Source organism: Nelumbo nucifera, chromosome 4, assembly GCF_055504915.1.
Source record: "Nelumbo nucifera cultivar China Antique chromosome 4, China Antique-T2T, whole genome shotgun sequence".
NCBI lineage: Eukaryota > Viridiplantae > Streptophyta > Magnoliopsida > Proteales > Nelumbonaceae > Nelumbo > Nelumbo nucifera.
The window spans coordinates 28,387,082-28,403,741 of NC_142652.1; the positions used below are offsets into that span (position 1 = coordinate 28,387,082).

The 16,660-nt window shown below is 44.7% G+C and overlaps 1 protein-coding gene across 8 annotated transcripts in view; it reads right to left on the reverse strand.

The window, feature by feature from the left end:
* Window positions 1–900: 900 nt before the first annotated feature.
* LOC104613284 (LEAF RUST 10 DISEASE-RESISTANCE LOCUS RECEPTOR-LIKE PROTEIN KINASE-like 1.2) overlaps window positions 901–16,660 on the reverse strand; it is a 41,068-nt gene continuing 25,308 nt past the window's right edge. For 3 of the 8 annotated variants that reach the window (XM_088886627.1, XM_010281036.3, XM_010281035.3), the window contains exons 2-3: window positions 2,175–2,483; window positions 901–2,064 (exon numbers count right to left, since the gene is read on the reverse strand). In XM_088886627.1, the coding sequence (XP_088742753.1) occupies window positions 1,133–2,064; window positions 2,175–2,483 (1,241 nt within the window). In that variant the 3' untranslated portion in view covers window positions 901–1,132. The other 5 variants (XM_088886629.1, XM_010281038.3, XM_088886628.1 and 2 more) reach the window with 4 other exon arrangements.

Sequence of the window (16,660 nt, forward strand, 5' to 3'; positions counted from 1 at the left end):
TAGTTATTGACCATGATCAAAGAAATTAATGCTTTTCCACAGGGGTTAGTCAAGAAAATAAGGACATCTCTTTTAAATAGCAATTTCTGTCGTTATATTCAGCAAAGGGTAGGTAAATGATATCGACGTTAAAACCTCAAATATAATGGGGGATGGGCTTGCTAGCTAGTCAAGTCCCGTCTCCCGTCGTGTATCTCAGGTCACCTAAACCCAATTCAATTTCCCGCTTCACCTTTGCGTTATTTAGCGTGTTTTTTTTTTTTTTTTTTTGTCTTTTCCCTTAGTTGGGAAAAGATCTATTAGTCAAAAAAACGTGGAAAATCCATTTTAAACTAATTTTGGGAAATTATAAATGAAGTTTTTTACTTTTTTTTCAATTCATCTTCGTGCTAAATAGATGAATGCGTTTTAACTAAATGATCTTTAAACTGTTAAGATCTTGATACAAAAGCCCACATCATTTTTTGTTAGAACTTTCAGAAGATTTTTCAAAAAAGACTTGTCAAACGATCTATTACTTTACCAACTTGAAACTAAAAAAAGTGCAAACTTAGTCACACCCACACGATCACCTTTCATAGCACCGCGTGGCTAGGACTAGCCCTCTCTTTTTCTCTTTTTTATTGAAATTATGGGATGTGAACGCTGATAATTTAATGGTTTCCCATAATTTCAACAGGATTCCCAATTGAATGATTGCTTGTTATTGAATGATTTTTGGCTTAGGCCTTTCAAAAAAAAAAAAAAAATTGATTGATTGATGAATCATCTATGATCGGCTGGTTAGCATATCCAGCAATGGCAGCAGAATGCTAATTAATAAATGAGAGTTAATTAATCAAACAGCCTTGAATATCTAGTTGACTAATAATAAAAGAGAGCCAAGCAAACAACCTGATCTCGGATATGAACATCAACTTGATAAAGGCAGCAAAATACAATTCTTTTCATTATGTACATGGCCATTCAACCTTATAGCTAATACAATGGTGACATAACAACACGGCAAAATCAAGTAGATGAAAAGAAAATGAAGCTGCAACCCACTAAGTTTCATCTGATTGGGAGTGCTGGAACACAATGTTTATCATCTACCTGCAAAAGAGAGTAGATATCAATTGACATGGAAAACCTAACTACTGGTATTGGGTGTAGTTTTCTCACTGGACCATGGATAGGTCACTGTGACTGGGGACGTCGGTGGCCGTTTGTTATTTTTTAACAGGCCCACCTGATCTGATTGGGTGTCCACTTCCTCTGTCTTCGTCACATTGTAATCCTCATTCCCAATTGCGTTCAGAATCTCCAATGCTTCATCCATTGTAGGTCTCATCTCTCTGTCATATTGCAAGCACCGGAATGCCAACTCTGCCATCCCTGTCACCATTCTCCTTACTGCACTATCTGATTCGAAATTCAAATCAGGGTCAACCAGCTCGTGCAACGCCCGGTTTTGGATCTTGTTCATGGCCATGGTGGCCAAATTAATCTCGTGTCGATGCCTACTGATATCTACTGCCGGCTTTGATGATATGAGCTCAATCAGGACGACACCAAAGCTATACACGTCACTCTTGCCAGTAAGCTGGTAGCACTGGTGATACTCGGGGTCGACATAGCCGGGAGTCCCTTGTGGTGCGGTCGAGACGTGGGTTGCGTCTGTGGGGAAGAGACGAGATAGTCCAAAATCTGCGACTTTAACACTGAAATTGTTGTCGAGCAGAATGTTGTTGGTTTTGACATCACGGTGAATGATGTCGGAAGCATGGAGGTAGGTCAGCGCACCGGCGGTCTCTAAGGCAATGCTCATTCGGATAGACCATGGCAGTCCACCGGCTTTTGCTCTATCGCCATGGAGATGATCGGCAACGGTGCCATTGGGAATGTATTCGTATACAAGGATGAGTTCACGGCTGCGTCGTGAGGTGCATCCGTAGAGGGTGACCAGGTTCTTGTGGCGCAAGCGGGTGAGGATCTCGATCTCATTCATGAATTGCTCAACACGCCTGTAGTTGTTCTCGTAGAGGCGTTTGACTGCAACATCACGTCCATCCCGGAGCTTTCCTGGTTAAGGAAATCAAACAACAGCTATCAATGTAACTTAGTATTCCTTAATCGTTATCTTTTTATCCTTTCCAATTCGTCTTCTTGTTGCAGCCATAAGTGGAACTTACCATGGTAAACAGTACCAAAGCCACCATCGCCAAGTTCTTTAGAGGCATCGAAATTGTTGGTGGCTTCCTCAAGTACCTCGTAGGTGAAGATGGGGATGGAGACTCCCATGAAGATGCTTCCTTTCTCGAGGTCCTTGGTCCTCGACGATGGATTAGAAGAGACGGTAGTTGAAGGTGTGGAAATATCTTTTCTTTTGACTAGGCCAAACTTAAGTTTCTTCCGGCAAAGGACGATGCATATTACAAGGAAGGCCCCCGCTATAACGCCGGAGCTAATACCTAGTGCAACCTTCACCCATCTTTTCTTGTCTGAAGAAAGAAAAAAAAAGAACAGCAACTCAGTATTAGATGCATTGGATACAAGTATAAAAAGAAAAAAAAAATTATAAATTCCTCTTAGAAGTAAATAGATAGGCAGGCCGGTCTAGATATGATATGATATGACCAATTGACCAGAGACCACCCTGTAACAAAAGCGAGTGACAAGATTCTAGAAGCACGTAGAATTAGGGATCTGATAATCCAGAATGGGTGATGAAAAACATATTTACGTAGAAAGCAAAGTGAAAAAGATGAAGAAAGTAAATTTTTGTTCCCAAATTCCAAGTTGTATGTTTTGTACCTGTAGTTGAACTTGGACATGTCAAGGTTCCATTTTGATGTTGTCTAACACAACGGAGTTCTTTCCTGTCACACTTGTTACATTGCGGGGGGAATTCCCATTGAAGAGAAAACCCGGCCTCCAAGTGAGGCAGGAGCAGGTCATCCCCATCCAGTCGTTCACGCACTGGAATTTGGTAGACCGAACATCTATCTCGAATAGACTGCAGACTCTCTTCCGATTTGTAATTTCCGAAGAATAGATCATGGTCTCGGCAATGTGGGTACTGATGAAACCCAGGGAGATGTGGGGACTGAAACTGATCATGATGATCTTCACGTTTGCAACTGAACAAAGTAATATTGGGAGAAATTACTCTAAAGGAGAGAGAATTGAAAGTGGATGATGAGAAATTCTTTATGTCATCACAGAAGCCAGATTCCAAGCTGCGATGGAGTGAGGAATCACGTATCACAATTGTGTTATTATCACCAAAAATGGATTGAACTTGGTAAGATCTTGCTCCTTCGCAGAAGCCTAATAGGATCGTGGGTCTGCCATCTGGACATTCTATATGTATGGTGCTCATCAGTCCGCAATCCGGGTGGATAGCGTTGGAGAAGACACTGTTCCCACAGTCGAATGGAAGACACGACTGTTCCAAGTTGTCATCAGCTGAATGAAGAGCCAAGTGAAATGACACAAGGAAGAGGAAGGAGTAAACACCACCAACAACAAAGCCATGGGTGTCCATCTCACAGTACTAGACGAATGACAACCACAAAGACCCACCTAACAGAGTCCCGATCTTTCTACCCAACCCCGTCGTATGTTCCCTCTTCTCTATTTATATGCACTTTATCAGAGAAGAGAGGTCCTGACACTTGCATCCCATCGCTCAATGGAAACTAATTTCTTGGTTGCCACGTCAGTTGACTTGGAGAGAACCAAAGACTTGTGAAGGAGTGATGAGTATTGGGTTCCGCTTTAAGAGCGGTGATCCAATCAGCGGGCTCTCTCATTCTCATTCGTTGTAGTTCAGACTTCGGAGTCACCGGGCTAGCATCCTAGCAGGTTGAGTAAGTTTCCTACTCACCTTCTCCGTTGACTAGTAAGACCAGTCTTCACACTCACCACCACTATGTAATATCCAATCAAATCAAACAATGGACATAGGAAAAGTCCACGAAGAAATCGTTGGCTTTTCTACTGGTTCGAAACGTCAAGAAAAGAACCGACGGGAAGCAATGGCACATTAAAGCAACCTCCTTCCTTTGTACGCTATACATTTCCGTGCTCAAAGGGAATGCAAAAAGAAAACCCATAGACGAAGAAATATAGCTATGAGATGAGACTGAGAGTGCCACAGACGGAGAGACTTGATCACTTGGGTCTCTGTCTTCCCCAATAAAATAATTTACAACACGATAATTTCTTGGTTATCACTTTGTATCTCTTCCCCAAGTAGAACAGAGAAACAAGATATCCATTTGAAATTGAAGGATGAGCATTTAATCAAACAGAAGGATGACAGAAGAAAAAGGCATTTTCTTCCATTTCCTATGTATTATGGATGTGTAGGTTTTGATCTCCTAATTTTGTCTTCATAAGCCCTCACAATTTTCATAGTTGTCTAAATGAAAGGGTTCCTAGTTCAAAGTTCAAACAATGAAAGGTCATGATTTTCCAAGTTCCAACTATGGGTAGAGTAGAGGAATGTTTCGAGGCAAAAAGATCGGCTTCCCTCAGGGCACCCGTGGCCATACCATTCCAACCGTCATTGGGAATATCTCCATGAAATAAAGCATCAATGCAAGGCTGTAAAGGTTGCTCTAATGGGCTTTGCCCTGACTGAAGCTAAACTCGGCAAAAAGAGTCAATTTAAAAATTTAAATGAAAAGTGTTGGAACCAATGGAAATTGGAGACTCTATACTTTACTGGGTTACTACACATGACTCCTCCACTCTGAACCTTCTGCCTGATTTCGCTTTTGACAAAAAGAGCTTTTGTAATTTTTAAAGGCAAATTCTCTCACCAGAAGGGAAGAACAGGGCAGCAGCCTTCAAACATGTTCCAAACATAAAAGGTTCTTGGGATGCCAGCACAGGAATTGTGACTATCGAATCTTTTATAATGCAGAATCCTAGAAACAAAGTTATGTGATTGGTGGACGATTTTTACCCAAATTCTTCTTCTAGGAAACTCAGGTGTTTGGACTTTGGAGGGAAAAGTCTACAGCGAATTGACGCGACGGACCACGCTTCAGGTTCAGGCTCGATATTTATGGGTAGGAAAACCAGGACTCAAGAGATTTTGCTGATTGGCCAGGTCCAGGAAGCAGACCTTGGTGTGAAAATCCCCTTTCTTTTGACATAACGCTAGCCGCCGGTCGAATCTTGGTTCAGTGCTTGATTTCGTACTACTGTAACATTTTAATGACAATTTCTGTGATGTCTCGTGCCGGAAAGCGTGTTGGACAGGAGAGCAATAGAGCACAAATTTGATATTGGAAAATAGTGCAAATTGTACGACGAAAAATGTAAAGCCCAAAATGGAAACCATCTTAGCGATCAAATGGGAAAACGAATGAGAACCAATAAAAACCATAACGAATATAAAATAGAATGAGTGAGGAAGGGCATTGCTATTGCCATCTCATTTATTGGCAATGCCGCTCCTCTATTCGACACATGTCCTCAGTGACGGCATGTTCTACTACTCCGAACTCCGAAGGGAGTGACGATAGCAAAAGGTGAACTCGCAATAGATGTAAGAGTCTGTCTACCTAGGAAAACGAAAGAGATCAGAGGCTTACCTTCTAGGCAACTCTTCATATGAGGGCGATCGCGGCAGAGACAATTGAACTTGTATGCTTTCCAGTCAAATCCACATTGCCCCCCGCTTTCTAAGCAATCACTACAGTTGGCAGCATTCCATCTCAACAAAAACCCCTTATTTAAAATCTCCTGGTACATCTTACCCGGAAATATTCCATCCCCAATTTCCTTCTCAACCGGTGCCAATACCGACTTGTCGCATTCTTGGAACAAGTAAGAAGAGTTTAACTCCGGATCCCCCTCAAATAAGGTCAAAGGAGAGAAGGTGTAATCATGGGGTGTACAATTTATCCTGTAGCGTGAGTATGCATCATCCAGAAGAGAGCTACAATTGAAGAAGATGAAGAGATAAGCGTGGTCGTAGTCAAATCCGAAGGGAGTTCGATCCAGGCTAACGTTATAAAGTGGAGATGGACAATAATCCTCTGCAGCCCCTTGGTACGTGACCCTAACAGATTGGGTTTGGTTGTTGATTTCTTGAATCATATAATCATTCCCAGAGATCTTGAGCATAGGCTTGTCGCTCTTGCAGGAAATCTCAAAGCCTGGGTAGCCGCAGTAATCAGGTAGTATCTTAGTGTCATTGATCCAGAATGGATAGCTTATGTTCTGGTTCCCGCAGATTTGAGGCTTGCAAGTTCCGAATCGTGGGTCAACGCAAAGAACCCTTTCTATTAGTAATAGTAATAGAAAGCTATTTTGTACAAAGACGAGGAAGGAGATTCTGAACATGAAGAGTTTTTTGAATTTCATTTGGGAAAGGCAGAGAGATGGGGAGAGAGAGATGATAAGGAAGGAGTGAAGGGAATTATAGGTGCAGAAGTGAAGATAGAAAGGGTGGTGATGGGCGATGAATCTTAGGGGTAGGCTTGACGGATCTTTTTCTTTCGGAAGTTCTTGGTGTGCTCTTGGCTTGACCTCCAGTGGTCCGTGGACTCCAAGCTTCTTCAATGGAGCACAGTGGCCCCTCTCTGCCTTAAATATTGACTTCAATGCTCAAAGTAACGGGTTTATATTCAACTGTTGATTGTGGAATACTTGAAATTAATGACCATCACCTAAAGATGCTTGATGCAAAGATCATAAGGGTTCAGTTTGACTTTGTGCCCGTCTCTATCTGGGGGAGTTCCATCCGACTACATATGGTCCAAATGGCTACACGTAGACACTGAAACCGGACGGCCAAGGCAAATGACTGAGGTGACCCTAATACAAGGCAAAGGGCTGCTATTTCTTTCTTTGGTAAAGGTCAAAGCTGAGAAATGCTACCCAAAATATCACAGAAAGAAAGGAAGCAGGAGGGTGCAATAAACGGGTTACGGGTACACCAAAAGTCTGTTTTAGCACGTGTAGTAATTGTATGTACCGAAAGGAAAATGCTGTAATCGAGGGAAGAGATAAAAGACATTCCATGAGGCAGATTCTTGTGCTGACTACTTTTAGGCCCGTTCGTTTTTCAGTAATCATTTAAGTAAAAAATCTATTTGTTCCATTTAACTCTAACTAGCTTTTTTCCAAATGAAAAAGGTATTATCCTTAACTGATATTGATTATCACAATCATGGTAGCGCAAAAAGTACTAAACCGATATCATAAAGGTACCTGTGATAAGTTCAAGACTCAAGCATAAACCTGCGATGAACTCTGAGCTTGTACAGGCTTGCAATAAACTCGGAGCCTAAAACAAGCTTGCGATGAGCTCAAGGCCATCGTAGGTCTACAATAGACCCAAAGCCGCAACACCGAAAACAAACTTAGAGCCACCACGAGCCTGCAATGAACATAAAGCCATCGCGAGACTGCGATAACCTCAAAGCCACCGTGAGTCTACAATGAGCTTAGAGCCATCGCAAACCTGTGATGAGCTCACATCCACCATAGGTTAGAGACGAACAAAGAAACACGTGATTCACCAGCATCCCTCATGATAGAATGCCCAATAAGATTAGAAAGAACATGTAAGATTAGTATTGACGTCATCCGTGCCACATTGGCCTATGAGACTCGCAAAAGGAGTAGCCTACCTGTATTATGAGAATCCTCAGATAAAAGGAAACATCGTCCTTAAGATATCTTATAAAACACGTGGCGAAACCCTAGCGGTATCCCCCTGACAACCGATACCGAATCAAAGATTCCCTTTCGTAGTGGGAATCAAACCCTTTTAGTTCCTTTCTTTCGGGATCTCTCCCTCTACCATTTTGTCAATCAGAGCCTTTAACCTACCCTTGGCCCTCAGTCTTCTTTCGTCCTTAAAGGAAACCCCTTACGACACTACTCACACCTAGTTCCACATTAATTTTAAAAAAAAAGAATATAATATTCTTAGTAAATGAAAACCAAAACCCCATTTACCAACTTTCCCCCTTTTAAGAATTAGACCTATGATACAGAAGTCTTTTCTAACCAGGGAATGGTTCTCTGTATCAGATATTAATTTCTTCACATGGAGCTAATATCTGGACCAAAATTTGATTGAAGGGGGAGGAATCACTTAGCAGTTCGCTGATGCGCCACCCAGTGGAGCCCTCTAGTCCTTGAACTTCCTAATTCACAATTCAAATTTCCAAGCTGAATGCTGCAAACTAAGATCAGAAAAGCAAAAGGAAGGAAAGAAGAGAGAGACCTCTTGTTCTCTGTTTCTTCTCCAGGCAATTTCTACATGCGTAAATATAATGCTTAAAGGGAAATACTCGAAGATAATTGAAAAACAAAATCAGGGATCTCCGATGGGCTTACCGCCACTGCAGCTCAGGCGATACCTCCCGTCCTGACAGAAACACACAACTTCTTTATTATAGAAGCCACAATGCCTGCCGCTCTCCTCGCATGTACTGCAATTACTTGCAGTCCATTCCAGAAGAAGCCCCTTCCTCAAATACTCCCTGTAGTCCTTTCTCTCTGTATTTGTAAAATAATCCATGTCTATAGGAGCAGTAACAAAATCGCTGCATGTCCCAAGAGACGAATTCAGCCATGCCAACTGCCACTCATGCCCAATTGTTGCGAAGGAGTGATGATAGGTATTATTGTCAAAACAAGTAACGGAGAATGTCAAATGAGATGCAGGAGCAGAAGCAGTACAGTTGTAGAGGAAGAAGAGTTCCAAGTGATCTGGGCCGAACTCAAAGGGAGTGCGATCGAGGGTAAAGTTGTGCAGAGGAGCTGGGCAGGTTTCATTCCCCAATGCCCACGCATTGACCACCAAAAGAGAATGATTTCCATAGAAGATATCTTTGATGAGGTAATCATCGTCGGACATGTTCAGGACGGGCTGCCGGTTCTTGCAGGTGATCTCAAAGTTTGGGTATCCGCAATAAGATTTCTGGAGAGAAGGTATCCAAAACGGGTAGCTTATGTTTGGACCTTTCCCACAGTTTCGAGGCTCATAATCTTCGAATTTTGGGTCTGCTGATTGAGTTTTTCGTACCAGGGTGCTGAACAAGATGATGCTGATTATGATATTGATCGATACAGGGAAAACCAACTTGGTGAAGTTGGTTCGATCCATCTGTGTGGAAACGATGGGAGAAAGTCAGAAAACAGGACAAAACAGACAAAGAAAGAAGAGAAGATCCGGAGGAAGAAGTAGAGGGGGAGGAAGAATGATAATTTCTTCCTCTATGGTTGGTTTGAGTTGAAATGGGTTTTTCAGTCAGAGTCGAGACCCATTTCTTGTTTAATCTGGCTGATTGCTACTAGGTTGTTGTGATAGGAGTGGGAAGGATGAATCTATTGAAAGCATAAGGTGGAACAAGCAATCTATTTAATCTGATTGGTGTTATCGATCAGTGGAAGACTGGAAACTATGGCCCCGTTTGGCATGTTTTACCGCACGGTCTTTCGGTTGCTTACAAGCTGGGAAGATGAAAATCGTTTTATTCCCGTTTGGTATGCAAAAGATCTCACCGCCAAAAGATGGGGCACCGAAAAAGTGCGGAAGGCCCATTTTTGGCTGATTTTGAGAAGCTCCAAATGAAACTTTCCGTATCTTCTGTATTTTAATCTTGCACAGAAAGACCCGAAATGATGCACAAAAAGATGCACATCTGCCAAATGATTTTCGGGCTACCCTTATGTCAAAAACTCAATACATCTATTGACTATCAGAGCCACGAGAAGATATTCTCAAAGACTTACCAAACGGCCCTATATTATTAATGGTTTGTTGAACCGAATATCAGGAAAGTAGAAACACCTTCCCCATTTTTCACCGTGATCAAGCACGCGAACAAGCTGATGGGGATGTATAAATAAGCGATTTCTTCTTTTGTTTTGCCTACCTGCCCCTACGCTTTAGAAATGGACTAAGTAACCGTTTGCACAACCTCTTGAATCTCTAGGTTTTTTTGGCAATTGTATCTTCATCAAACATTGACGAAAAATACTGAATGTCTATTTTATCTTTCATTCTTTTTCAAATTTTCAAATAAATACGATTGGTTGATGAAATAGATTGAAATGTCTATTTTATCTTTCATTGTTTTACAAATTCCCAAATAAATATCATATTCATATTACGATACCTTTCAGATCAATGAATTCATGAAAATCCAATTAAGGAATGGAATAAGACAATATCCGAATCAATTCGTTTTGAATTCAACTAGTTAATATTTTAAGTAATTAGTAAATATATAAAATAAATATTTTATTTATATAAAGTATATATATATATAAATTCTTTATATAATTTAATTGTTATATATATATATATTATATAAAACATTTAAATATTTTATATATTATATATTATATATAAGACTTAAATAATCAACCAAATTTGAATATTTACCGAATCGAATTAGGTCACATCCGAATTCAATTGATTAAATAGTCGAATTATCCGAATTCAATTCGATTATGTTGAGTCTTGAATTCGAAATCAGACTTTCTAATACCATTGGCACCCCTATGTATTTATGTAGTAATCTATGCAGTTGATCATAAATGTCTTATTTTTGCAATTTATATGATTAAATAAATTGAAAAAAAAAGTATTTGTGTTATGGGCCCGAGTGTAGGATCGCGTCACGGGTCGCTCCACCGCAGGAACCTCAGATCTTTCCTTGCCCTTGGCCTTGCATACAGGCCCTATTTTGACTATCTCAGGGGTGATTTGTCCAAGAGATCACCGAACTCTCCTTTACTCTCTTTTTTGACTGAATATTCGATATCCTCATTCAATAATAGCGTCTCCTTAAATAGGAGATTACAAGAGGAGGGTTCCTTGTTGGATTCGGCTAGGTTAGTCCTAAACGGACTCAAACTCCTACTTCTAATTAGACTACTTACTTTTAATGGTACTACAATTCCTTCTAAGAATAGGGAATAAGATAAGGGAGAATGGGATAAGGGATAAGGCGCGTTCTCTTGTCGTGTCCGGATAAGGGTGGGCCCACCCTATGAGCTGTCGTGTGGGCCCCGCTCTACTGCTGATGTTGGTGTGCGTGCGCGAGGCTAATGGTGCCGCTGCCGCGCGGTGCGTGCATGCGGTGCTGCGTGCGACTCATGGTGTCGCTGCCGTGCGGTGCCTGTCGTGTGCGCGCTGCTGCCTCAACTGCTGCCGTGTGGTGCGGGTGCTCATAACATCACTCCCCTCCTGAACTACGAGCTTGTCTTCAAGCTCGAGGTCTGGATAAGCGTTGTGGAGGTCGGTCTAGGGAATCCAGGTCGCCTCTACTGGGGGTAGTCCCTCCCATTCGACTAAAACCTCGAAGGTGCCTTGATGGATGCGGGACCGGATGAGGGCACGGGACTGGAGGATAGGTCTGCCCTCCTGCAACGGGGGTAGGGGAGGCACATGGTCGAGAGGGGTGCCAACATAAAGCTTTAAGAGGGATACATGGAAGATGTCGTGGATCCTACTGTGCTCCGGGAGCTCGAGTTGATAAGCTACCTTCCCTATCTTCCTTAGAATCTTGAAGGGCCCGTAGAATTTGGGGGCCAGCTTAGGGGGCCCCCGGCGCCTGAGGGACAGCTGCCTGTATGGTCGGAGTTTCAGCTAAACGTACTGCCCTGGTTCGAAGGTGACTTCACGGTGCTGCTGATCGTAGGCGTGTTTCATACGTGCCTGCGCCTGCTGTAGGCACAAGGAGACTTCGGCTAGGAGGGCATCATGAGCTTGGAGGCTGCGGTCCACTTCTTCCGGCCGCGTTGAGCCCGGCTCGTAGGACAGAAGGCATGGAGGATCTCGACCGTACACAACTCTGAAGGGAGTCATTCCAAGGGAGGAGTGATAGGATGCATTGTAGCAGTATTCAGCCCATGGGAGGTACTCCACCCAGCGGCGCGGCTGGTCCCCCACAAAGCAGCGAAGGTACATCTCAATTGTCCGGTTCACCACCTCTGTTTGGCCATCTGACTGTGGATGGTAGGCTGAGGAGAAGGCGAGGGCCGTGCCTTGTAATCTAAAGAGCTCCTTCCAGAATGTGCTTGTGAAGATCGGGTCCCGGTCGCTGACGATGGATTCAGGGAGTCCATGTAGGCGAAAAATGAAGGTGAAGAAGGTATGAGCGATCGAGACTGCGGTATAAGGATGGGATAAAGGGAGGAAGTGAGCATATTTGGAGAACCGGTCCACTACCACGAACAGGACTGACTTCCCCCCGACTTTGGGAAGCCCTTCGATGAAATCCATGGCAATGTCGGCCCAAATCTGCGTTGGGAGGGAGAGGGGTTGGAGCAGGCCTACGGGGTGCAGATTTTCCCATTTTTGCTGTTGGCACACTGTACAGTTCTGGATAAAGTCCCGTACCAAGGCCCTCATAGCTTGCCAGTGGAATTCAGCATGAATGCGATGCAGCGTTTTTTGAATGCCCTCGTGTGTCGAGTGGTGTATGCTGGCGATGATGGAGGGGATGAGGGGGCAATCAGCGGGTAGGTAGATCTTCTTTTTGTAAAATACCAGCCCATCATGGAGAGACCAGTTCGGGTTAGCAGACCCCGACTGTATTTGTTGGACTATGTTGTTCCATTCTGATGACTGTGGCAGTGTGTTCCGAATGTCTTCTAGCAGGGTGGCTCGTGGTTGGGAGATCGCATGGAGGAGCATACTATCTTCTTCTCGTCGGGACAGGGCCTCCGCTGCACGGTTCAGGGATCCTGCCTTATATTCCACTCGGAAGTCGAACCCCAGAAGCTTGCTGACCCAATGTTGCTGTGGGGAGGTGGTCAGTCGTTGTTCCAGCAAGTATTTGAGGCTATAGTGGTCTGTTTTGACGACGAAGGGTCTGCCCCACAAGTACGGCCTCCAGTGTTGTACTGCCTTGGCTAGGCCAATGAGCTCGCGTTCATAGGCGAGTAATTTGAGATGGCGGTCAGCTAGCTTGCGGCTGAAGAAGGCTATCGGGTGCCCTTGCTGTTGAAGGATGGCTCCTATGCCCGTGCCGGAAGCATCACACTCGACTGTGAACTCAAGATCAAAGTTTGGTAGCTGGAGGACTGGTGTGGAAGAGAGGGCTTCCCTTAGGCCTACGAAAGCTGCATCGGCTGTGCTATCCCAGTGGAAGGCATTTTTCTTGAGCAGGTTGGTAAGCGGGGCTGCTAACAGGCCGTAATTCTGTACGAACTTTCGGTAGTACCCTATTAGCCCTAGGAACCCATGGAGGGCTTTGGCAGACTGTGGTCGGGGCCAGTCCTTAATGGCCTGAATCTTGGAGTTGTCCATAGTTACACCTTGCCTGCTGATTACATGTCCAAGGTAAAGAACTTGGTGTTCCCCAAAGGAACACTTGGATCTTTTAAGGAAGAGTCGGTGCTACTTTAGGAGCTCGAGCACGACCCGCAGGTGTTGAATGTGTTCCACCCACGTCTTGCTATAGACCAAGATGTCATCGAAGAAGACCAGTATATATTTACGGAGGTGGGAGTGGAAGACTTCATTCATCAGGGCCTGGAATGTGGAAGGGGCGTTGCAGAGGCCGAATGGCATAACTAGGAACTCGAAATGACCATGATGCGTCCTGAAGGCTGTCTTTTCTACATCTGTGGAAGACATCCTGACCTGGAAATAGCCTGACCTGAGGTCTAATTTCGAGAAGAATTGTGCGCCGTGGAGTTCGTCCAATAATTCGTCTACGATGGGGATCGGGAACTTGTCCTTGACAATTCGGCTGTTGAGTTCCCTATAGTCTACACAAAATCTCCAAGTCCCATCCTGTTTGGGCACCAACAGAACTGGGGAGGAAAAAGGGGAATGGCTAGGCCGAATGATCCCCTGTTGTAGCATATCTGCGCATTGTTTCTCTAACTCATCTTTCTGTCGGTGGGGGTAGCGATAGGGCCGAACAACGACCGGGTCTGACCCTACAATTAGAGGGATCCGGTGGTCGCAGGCTCTAGGAGGTGGGAGGCCCTTGGGTTCTTGGAAAATGGCCGAGTAATCGGTGAGAAGTCTCTCCACATCCGTTGTGCGCGAATTCTCCCCCTGGAGTGCATGCAGTTGTGTCTTGGTCCTTGTCCGGGTTCCCTGCCAAGTAACCGGTTTGCCATCTAATTGGAACGTCATGGTCAGGGCAGCGAAGTCCCACAAGATTGGGCCTAGCATGATCAGCCATTTGACGCCTAGGACGATGTCAAATTCGTCCAAGGACAGTACAAATAAATCTGCTTGGAAGGATTCTTTTTCAACCTGAATCCTGGTGTTCTTGCAGATATCGGGGCTGTGGACTCTTTCCCCGTTCACCATGGCTACCTGTAGTTATGGCCTGACTTCCATGGGCAACTCTAACTTGCGGGCCGCCTGATTGCTGATGAAATTGTGGGTGCTTCCGGAGTCTACCAGAATGCGCACGGGTTTCCCTGTCACTAGTGCCCTTAGTTGCATCGTTTGGGAGGTTCTGATCCCTATGATTGCGTGAAGTGAGATCTCGGGTTCAGTTGGTGACAGCTCTTCCTCATCCTCTTCAGTCTCGTCTACTAGAAGGCAGAATAGTTTCTTGCATCTATGCCCTGCGGAGTATAGATCATTGCAATTGAAGCATTGTCCCTTCGCGCGCCGTTCTGCCATCTCGGCTCGGGACAGACGCCGGATGGGGGGTGACACCCTGCTGCTCCCTGTCTGTGATACTAATCTGGAGGGGTTACCGGTGTGGGTCCTCTGCTCCCTATTGGGCGCAGGGGTAGACACTCCCGTTGGCCTTGACGGTGCCCAAGTCGTGGTTGGCCGTCTAATGCTAAAGGGTCCCTGAGTAAGCTGCATCTTTCGTTCAAAGGCGCGGGCGAGGTTCATTGCCGTAACCAGATTTGGGGGGTGTTGCATCTCTACGTTCACCCTTAAGGGTTCTATCAGCCCTGCTGTGAACATGTCCACCTGTTGATCTGGTCTAACCGTGGCTGCTCTGGCAAGCAAGGTTTGGAACTGGCATTGATATTCAGCTATGGTTCCCATTTGCTTGAGGTTGATTAGCTCACCCAGCGGGTTGCTCGTCATCGGGGGTCCAAACCTGAGGAGGCAATAGGACCTGAACTGCTCCCAGCTGAGCCCGGGTTCTTCTTGCTCCACGCGATAGAACCAGAGTTGTGCCTCTTCCGTAAGGTGGAAGGCTGCCAGGCTGACCTTGTCTCTGTCATCCATGCGCTGGTTGCGGAAGAACTGCTCGCAGCGGTACAACCAACCTAATGGGCCTCCGGTGCCGTCGTAAGATGGAAATTCAAGCCGGATGTACTTGGGGACAACTGTAGTCATCGGTGCTGTGGCTTGATGTTCATTGGCTGATTCTGTCCTGTCCATGCGGCGACTGTTGGTAGAGGCTAGTCCCTCCGAGTTTTTTTCTTTGTTGGAGATGAACGCTTCTAACAGGCGACGCAGCTCCCGGACGTCATCTTTGACCTCTCGGACCTCCATACTGGTTTCTACGAGCCTATGCTCCAGTTCATGGACTCTGAAAGACAGCGGCTCCTGTTCCCCCATGACGGTTGGCTCTGATACCAAGATGTTATAGGCCCGAGCGTAGGATCGCGTCACGGGTCGCTCCACCGCAGGAACCTCAGATCTTTCCTTGCCCTTGGCCTTGCGTACAGGCCCTATTTTGACTATCTCAGGGGTGATTTGTCCAAGAGATCATCGAACTCTCCTTTACTCTCTTTCTTGACTGAATATTCGATATCCTCATTCAATAATAGCGTCTCCTTAAATAGGAGATTACAAGAGGAGGGTTCCTTGTTGGTTTCGGCTAGGTTAGTCCTAAACGGACTCAAACTCCTACTTCTAATTAGACTACTTACTTTTAATGGTACTACAATTCCTTCTAAGAATAGGGGATAAGATAAGGGAGAATGGGATAAGGCATGTTCTCTTGTCGTGTCCGAATAAGGGTGGGCCCACCCTATGAGTTGTCGTGTGGGCCCCACTCTGCGGCTGCTGCTGGTGTGCGTGCGCGCGGCTCATGGTGCCGCCGCCGCGCGGTGCTGCGCACGTGCGACGCGTGGCGCCGCTGCCGTGCGGTGCGTGCGCACGACTCATGGTGCCGCAGCCGTGTGGTGCCTGTCGTGTGCGCGTTGCTGCCTCAACTGCTGCCGTGTGGTGCGGGTGCTCATAACAATTTGACAATTGAATATTAACCAATAAATAATAATTTTAACAAAAATGCTAATAAAATAATTTAAAAAAATAAAATTATTATTTTATTGATAAAAAATATTCAAAAAATAATATTTAAGCAAACGAAATAACAAATTATCGCAAGACAAACATAACATCAAATTATTTATGCAAACCAAAAAAATTAACAAAGACACTATTGTAAGACAAACATAACATCAAAATATTGGTCTATTGGATCCCATACTATTTGGTGGAAAAGAGATTTCGGCAGTAGAGAAGAGCTTCAGCATTACCATTGTAGGATAAAGAGAAATGTGTGATTTATCTTATCAATGAGTGGGAGAGACAATTTGTCAAAACACTGGGGACCAAACCCAGTCACAAGATAAATGAGTGGACGAGATTTTACGTTGTGGACGAAGCTGGTCCACTATATATTGTGGACCAGTCCCGTCCACAGAAAACCAAACGCCAACCATCTTGTGGTGTGAATCAAAACAG